At 53.0% G+C, this 8,074-nt stretch overlaps 1 protein-coding gene across 1 annotated transcript; it reads left to right on the top strand.

Annotated features, from left to right (window-relative positions):
* Positions 1-736: 736 nt before the first annotated feature.
* GAS2L2 (growth arrest specific 2 like 2) lies at positions 737-7,722 on the top strand (the record flags this gene model as incomplete). Its single annotated transcript, XM_080923196.1, has 6 exons — positions 737-1,121; positions 2,468-2,709; positions 3,537-3,644; positions 4,674-4,770; positions 5,348-5,600; positions 6,249-7,722. The coding sequence occupies 6 exons, from the start codon at positions 737-739 to the stop codon at positions 7,720-7,722; spliced, it is 2,559 nt and encodes an 852-aa protein (XP_080779322.1).
* Positions 7,723-8,074: the final 352 nt, after the last annotated feature.

Here is an 8,074-nt window from a genome sequence, read left to right as displayed (position 1 = left end):
ACAGAAAGACCGGGCCTGCATGCCACTTCCAAAGGGACTGAGGGCAAAGTTCCATCTTAGGGCTCAGTAATGCTGTGTCTCTTCTGTGCTCATTCATTTCCAGTGCTCACTCATCCTTAAGCCCCAGCCCCCGAACTTCTTCCTCAATTTCCCCAAACCCCCCACAAGGAGGTAACTGTGAGAGGGAACCCGGTCCCACCCTATCTGGCCGGCTCCCTGCGCTCAGGCCCCTCAGCAAGACAAAGGAGCACTTGGCTGCTGGAAGGAAGGGTTAACAAGGAGTGTTTGTAGCAGCTGCTGTCTCCAAGGAGAGGAGGGAAAGCAGAGCAGCAGGCCGCAGCCTACATGCTTGTCTTCCGGGCTCCCTGGCCGGTTACTGTGGCGGGTCCGTAGGCAGTGGATGATCCGGCCAGTCCTGGGAAGAGAGGAGTGCCCGCAACTTCCACCTGTCCCAGAAGCGCTGAACTAGGCAGCTGAGAGTGAGGTCGCTGCAAGCTACCAAAGAAAAGTTCAGGCAGGGACTGAGGAATGTGGGCAGTGGGGGCTGGGCCTCTCCCAGAGGCTGAAGCCCGCAGCGGCAAGCGGCAGAGTCAGAAATTCTGGACTCTCAGAGGGTTGACCGGGACCCGTTGAATCAAGGAGAACTGGGCCAAGACCTTGACCTAGCAGGTAGCAGACTTAAAGAGACAACAGTGGGGAACACGATACTACTTCTTCCCATACTTGAGTTCCAGTCATGTCTCAGCATGTGGGACACTGGAGAAGACCCAGGACCCCAGGGCCTCCTGTGCGGAGCATCCGACCCTTCAAGTCCAGCGAGCACTACCTGGAAGCCATGAAGGAAGACCTGGCTGAGTGGCTTCGGGATCTGTACGGGCTGGACATTGATGCAGCCAACTTCCTGCGGGTGCTGGAGACTGGCCTGGTGTTGTGCCGGCATGCCAACACTGTCACGGAGGCTGCCCTGGCCTTCCTGGCAGAGGCACCTGAGCGAGCTCAAAAGATTCCCATGCCCCAGGCTGGGGTTTTCTGCAATGGGGCTGCTCAGCCGGGTACCTTCCAGGCCAGGGACAATATCTCCAACTTTATCCAGTGGTGTCGTAAGGAGATGGGGATCCAAGGTAATGCAACCATCTCAAACCTTTATATTGTAGGGGCACGCATCACTTGGAGGCTTAAGCTAAGTTAGACCTGGGAGTCAGGAATTGAGGTATTCTAGCTTCTCTTTTAGCGCATCTGTTTCTTCATCTCACAGTAAATCCTTCATAAACACACACTGATGACCAATAGACCAGAGAACCTACATGTGCATGCACACACACACACACACACACACACACACACACACACACAAACACACACGATCCAGAATGGGAATGGTCTGTCTGATGACATAGTAGTGGGTGTTAACAAGGGCAACAAGAAGTATGAGATTTGGGTTAGAGAGAGAAGAGTGGGAGTCGGGATTAACTGGCCAGGGAACAGTAGTAAAGCACAAGGTAGGTGGGTAACTGGGAGAAGCTGGCCATCGAGCAAGAGGGGCTGAATCAGTGACTCTCATTCCTAATGCTAAGACCCTTTAAGAAAGATCCCCATGTTGTGGTGACCCCAACCATAAGATCATTTTTGTAACTGTCAGTTTGCAGCCATTAAGTTGTAATGTAAAGATCCAATACGCAGGGTATCTGATATCTGACCCACAGGTTGAGAACCATTTGACTAAAAGGATGGGAAGGAAGCTCAAGGGGGAGGTCTGTAGGGAGGGGCACAGTCCTGCAGGGACTAGCAGGGCTCAGAGAGTGACAGGTTTTGGCCTTGAACCTGGGAATGGGATTAGGTGTGATTGCACAATTCTCCAGGCCAGAAGTGACTGGGAGGAGACAGGGAAAGGGTCAGGTTTGGACTCTGGGCTGGTGGAAGAAGACGAGGGGCTGAATCAAAGGTTAATCAAGACTAAGGATATAGCTTGTGTACACCTTATGTAGCTGATGTACAACTTCTATATGGCCTTGGGTTCCACTAAACCACAAAACAACTGCTGCTTTCTGTCGAGACATACTACACCCCCATTTTTCAGAAGGGAACTGGGACTAGCTTGGAGGTCACATGGCCATGAGAGATCCCTGGACTGAGCCTTGTAGGGTCTGGTAGCCAAAGTCTATAGGGTGTCCGGAAGATAGGTAAGAAGAAACTGCCTCCTGCCCCTAGCATCTTCTTGTTGGCTAAGTGGATCGAAGGAGAGCTGGATGGGGAGAGCTCTCCTGCCTTAGGATTATCCAGGTTCCAAATACTCACCGGCTTCTGCCGTTGGCCTGGCTGCTTTGTGCGGACCCCTTCTAAGAGCTTCCTCAACCTGAGATGCTGAGACCCGAGCCACCCTCCTGTGCCCACTACCACTGCCTTGGGATGGGTTCTGATGGGGGACTCAAGTCACCGGTGCCCCCTTCTCTCCTTTGTCCCACATCAGAGGTGCTGATGTTCGAGACAGAGGACCTGGTGCTACGCAAGAACGTCAAGAGCGTGGTATTATGTCTGCTGGAACTGGGTCGCCGTGCTTGGCGCTTCGGTGTGGCAGCGCCCTCCCTGGTGCGCCTGGAAGAGGAAATTGATGAGGAGCTGCGGCGCGACCTGGACCTGCCATCGCCGGACCCGCCACCACCCGTACCCCCTGCCCGCAGGCCTTGCCACTTCCATAACCTGGACCAGATGGTGAGGTGCCCGGCTACGCACTCAGGCCGAGCACGTGACCTGCCTCCTCTTTCCCAGTCCCCACTGCCTGCTCCACTCCGAGCCCCACCCCTACCCATATGTGACCGCAGCTATTACTGCTTCCCCCCTTTGCACCAGCCCAGCAGTGCACATCTCATTTGGTCCTGAGAACTGGGTGCCAAGAACATGGCGTCCTCGCTACCAGCTAACACCCGCCATGTGGCTTTGAGCAAATCATTTAGTCTTTCTGATCTTCCCTTAGCCAGCACGTGATGGAAAGAGACACAGTACCTATTTCCTGGGGCTTCTGTGAGACTTAAGTAACCCAACATAAAGTGCATGGGACAAAGACTGGGATCCCACCATAGAGGAGCTACTTCCTGAGGCTAGCCCTATTCCCATCCCTGGGAAAAATGGAACTCCCAGAGGGTTTTCCCTTTTTTTTTTTTTTTTTTTTTTTCTTTCATTCTTTTCTTCCTTCCATTTCCCCATTTCTTCTCTTCTGTTTTGCACTTCTCTTTGCCGTGTGGCCAAAGCTGGTCTCAAACTCACGAGCCCAAGCATCCTTCGGGATGGTTTCTTAGCTGAAGGTCTGTGATGAATGTTTCACGCTGGTCAGATATCACAGTTCAATGTATCCCACCATCAGCAGGAGGAGTGGACTGCAGGGGGCTGCCCCGGGTGTTTTTAAAAGCCTTCCTACCTACCTCTCAGGCCCCAGCCCTGACCTCAGTACCAGCCTGGTGGCACATAGCTTGACCATATGTGAATGGGCTTGGGGATTCAGGCAGAGAAGAGAGCTGAGCCCCTGCCGCCCCTGCCCACAGGTGCAGAACCTCGTGAGCCACTGCACGTGCCCAGTGCAGTTCTCCATGGTCAAGGTATCTGAGGGGAAGTACAGAGTGGGGGACTCCAACACTCTCATCTTCATCCGGGTAAGTCTGACTTCGGTGGAGCGACATCCGGGGTCAGTGAGATGGGGTTTATTTTCATAGAACCTTGACTGAGCCTGGGGGCAGGAAATCAGCCATTGTATACCCCAAGTCGCCAGGCCTTGAGGCGTTCCCTTATCTTGGAAATGTCCAGAAGATTCCAGCAGCTGACAAGCTTATCAAACCCTCCCCTCATCACAGCGGGCACCACCATCCCCCCCACCCCCATCAGAGCTGAGTCTACAGGAAGCCCTTAGGCAGAAATAGGGTATATATAAAAAAAGGTACCCTCACGTTCCCAAGTCAGAGCGAGGGACCCAAGAACCTGGGTTTTTGTGTCCTGTGTACAGCCCCAGCCATGTGGATCCCAAAGTACACCACTCAGACCCTGGACCCATCCGTTCTATAGAGTGAGTGACATTGCAGGTCTAGGGTGGGCTTCTCGATAGCCCTTCCCCATGACCGGCTTCACCTCCCAGAGATGCTCTACGCTTCGGCATGTGGAGAAAGGTCGGGCGTGGTCAGGCCCTTTCCTTGGGCATCGAGTACACCTGGGAGGAGAGCCAACAACCTGAGATCCTCCCTCAGAACCGGAGACAATAAATAGTGATGTGGGCATGGGCCAGGGACTGTGGCCCCATTTTTGTGGGGGGAAGTTAAAGTTTGGAAAGGCTGTAGGAGCTGTTTCATTACAGAGTTGAGCAGGGCTCCTACTGTCTCTGACACACATCACAGGGGCATGATGGTCCCATACCAATTGCAAGCAGAGACAGGTGCAAAGCCCTGTATAGCAGTGAGAGTGTCCTGGGACCTGGATAGTAATCCAAATGCCCATGTGATCCCTTGTCCAGTTGTGGCTGTGCTACGTCCTGTTTAGCAGTTTGGCCCCACCCTTGACAAGTGGTGTCTGATGGCAGAGGTAAAACTAAAAAGCAAAATACCCTGTTTCCCAATCACACACGTGTGTAAGGGGGTGTATAGGAATAAAGGAAGCCCTCCACTCAGCTCTCAACCTCACCTTTGTCCCCTCAGATCCTCCGGAGCCACGTGATGGTGCGTGTTGGGGGTGGCTGGGACACGCTGGGCCATTATCTGGATAAACATGACCCCTGCCGGTGCACGTCCCTCTGTGAGTTTCCCAGAAGTTTTCCCCTGTGGAATTGGCTAGAGAGGCATAAACATAGCTCCTAGTTGAGAGGCCACTTGTGGGAGGCCAAATAGACCTTTTCTCCAGGAGCTCCGCTGTACGGGGATCTGTGGGTGAGGACCGAAGAGCAGTCATACTGAGTAACCACAAGGTGGCGCGCAAGGCACGCAGGAACGTTGGCTAAAGTCTATCTCAGTGGAGCTCAGATTTGGCCTTGGACTTCATACGGGTTGGGGGAGGGGGCGGAAGTCTGTCTCAGGAGGTTTCCAGTCCTTCTCTCATCTTCATCCGCACCTCAAGGCACCCCGAATAAGCATACAATTTGTATAAAAGTTACAGATTGGCAAATCCACATAGCCTTCAGTAAATCCCGATGCCGGGCTCTCTGACCAGATTGTTCTGTGAGTCCCTTTGTGGAAACTGGGACTGCCAGGCTAGGCTCTGATGCCTATATGGGGAAATGAGGAGAATCTGATAGGGTGCAACAATGAGTTTCATAAACAGGACTTGAACTCTTTTTTTTTTTTCCTTCTGCCGTCTCGGGGGCCTATTGTGGCAGCCCACAAACCAGGCAGCTCCCTGAAGCCTCCAGGACCACCGGTGCAGCATGAAGTGAAGGTGCAGGACAGGCCCTCACAGCCCCAGCCTACAATGACCATCAGCCGCTCACAGAGCCCACTGCCTCCAGTGGATTGGAAGACATACACCTCTTCCAGCCGGAAGCTGAGGCCTCCCACTCCCTCTTCTCCTGGACCCCGTAGTGAATCCCCAGGGAGGGCCAGAACCCATAGAGAGATGTCTCCATTCCTAAGGTACAAGACAGGGACATGGAAGTGTCCCCCCTATAAGTCTATGCACGGTGGCTCATCCCCCAAGATAAACTAAACTGAACAACATTTTACACCACCAACAACAACAAAAAAAAAAAATCACATAAGCCAGATATGATGGCACATGCCTAGAGTCAGCATTTAGGCAGCCAAGGCAGGAGGACTGTGAATTTGGGTTCTTCCCAGGCCACTTCAGGAGGCCATATTACAAAGAGCACATACTCCATAGGGACAATGCTCCTCTAGTATGCACAAGACCCTGGACTCTACACCCCAGGGATGCAGAACAAGACAAGGCTTCGGTGTTTGCAACACAAACAGCACCCAGAACTAAAGGACCATCTAGTTGCTCCAAATACTTACCCATCTTGTAAACAAGGGGCCTGGGGCCATATTCGGTGTTCTTCCATTCCATGATAAAGCTAAGGTTGAGACCTGCCCTGAGTATGGGAAGATTATCAGTCTCCTGGTCTAGAATTTCTCTGGAAAGGTTTGAAGTCCCTTTCTATATGTTGCTTGGGGAACAAGGGTGCCCAGGCTACTAGAAGGCGGCATACGGGTCTCTCAGTCTGTCCCAAGGAAGAACACTGGTTCTCTGATTGTCCCTTTCAAGCTTGTTTTTCTTTTTAGGTCCAGAGGAAAACCAACCCCATCTCAGAGGATGTCGTCACCTGGTCCACAATCCTCATCTACTTGTAGGGGACCAGACCTACAGAGTACCCTGTCTGGAGAGAGAGCAAATAGATGCTCAGGTGAACTGCCCAGAGGAAGGACTCCCACATCCTGGGTTCACAAGGAAGCAGACAGTCGAGGAGCACACACCAAGGCTCCCACACCCCAGAGGCTTCAAATCCCTGAGGCCACCAGTATAAGGACATCAGCAAGAGGACCATCCCCCCCACCTCGTTCCTCCAGCCTAGCCAGTCCTCACACTATCTGGCTCTTGCACCAGGGTGCCTCCCCACAGATCAGTGAACCCATGTCTGTTCAATCCTCACCCCCTGGCAAAGGGCTCACCAAGATTCCTATCCGGCTGTCCCCTGCCCGGCCCCCAACTCCAAGATGCTCTTTGGGTACTGAAGGTGGCAGCTCCATCTCATCAAGAACCCTCCCAGGGAACCTAGGTAGATCTACACACGGGCATCATTCTGTGGGAGCAAGTGGGAACCACCAGACAGACATCCAGATTACTTCAGAGACTGAAGATCCCAGGAGCTTGGGTACACACATGTGGAAAGAGAGATACACCTCTCCACCCCTGGGCAGGACCAGAGAGCAAGCCCTCTGTGATAACCTTAAAGAGGAGGTTGTGGCCAACATGAAACTGCTGGAGCTGGGGGCTGCCTGTATTCAGGGTACAAGGTCTCAATCCATCCCTCGAAGTGGGGTCTATGTTCCCAGCCTGGGTGGGAGGTGGCCTGAGCCTGGGGGTCCTTATGATAAAGTTATCCAGGAACTGGTTCAGGGTCCCCCACCCCTCCTTAAAGTGGATCTAAAAGCCTGGAGGGTAGGATGCCCCCCTAGGTCAAATGTGGACCCAGGAAGCCCCAAAGAGCAGCTAGGTTCTGGAGAGAGGGGGACAAGGATAAAGGCAAGCCCGAGTGCTGAGGGTACCACAGTGAGGACCACGTCGCCTGCAAAAGGGCAGGACTGCTCAAGCCTGCCTGTATCTGCCAACCTGGAGGCTCCCACACATTCATGCTCAGACCTCACTCCTGATAAAGCCAAGGTATGTCTGGGCAAGGGCAAGAGAACTCTCCGGAAGCCCCAGAAGATCCCATCCATTTACAAGCTGAAGCTGAGACCCAGAATCCGGCCCCGTAGAGACCACAGGCCTGAGAAGAAACCTTCCAGAATTCCCAAGCCACTGGTCTACCCCTGTCTCCGTCCAGCCAGGACAACTCCTGGAAGCAGGCAATTAAAAGCTACATTGGGTGGCAAGGGAGGGGGCACCTGCCAGGTGAATGGAGCAGGTAAAAAGGAAGAAGAGAAAAAGAAAGAAGCCAGAATCTCATTGGAGAACAGCATCCAGCTTTCAGAGAGCCGGGAGCCTCTGCAGCTTGATGGAACCCCACTTCCACCTGAGGAGGAATCTTGGGTCTGAAGAGTCCTCAAATGGGGAAGAGCACAGCAAAACACATGCAGTGCAGTGTATGTGAGAAAGTGCAGTCCCTCACTCAGCACAGTGTCTTAGTCAAGAATAGGTCTGAAGACCCCACGAGTTGTGCAAAAGGGCAGCCCATACCTCTCATTGCAAGTCAGCGCCAAGCCAGGGTCGAGAGAGAGAGAGAGAGAGAGAGAGAGAGAGAGAGAGAGAGAGAGAGAGAGAGAGAGAGAGAGAGAGAGAGAGAGAGAGAGAGAGAGAGAGAGACTATCTTATTGCCACCAAGAACAGCTCCTTAGCCTCTGAACATTTCCACAGCTGTAAGTTATTAAACACATGTGGGTCTGTCTTT

Source organism: Micromys minutus, assembly GCF_963924665.1.
Source record: "Micromys minutus genome assembly, chromosome: 10".
Taxonomy (NCBI): Eukaryota; Metazoa; Chordata; class Mammalia; order Rodentia; family Muridae; genus Micromys; species Micromys minutus.
This window is presented reverse-complemented; position numbering and strand designations above follow the sequence as displayed.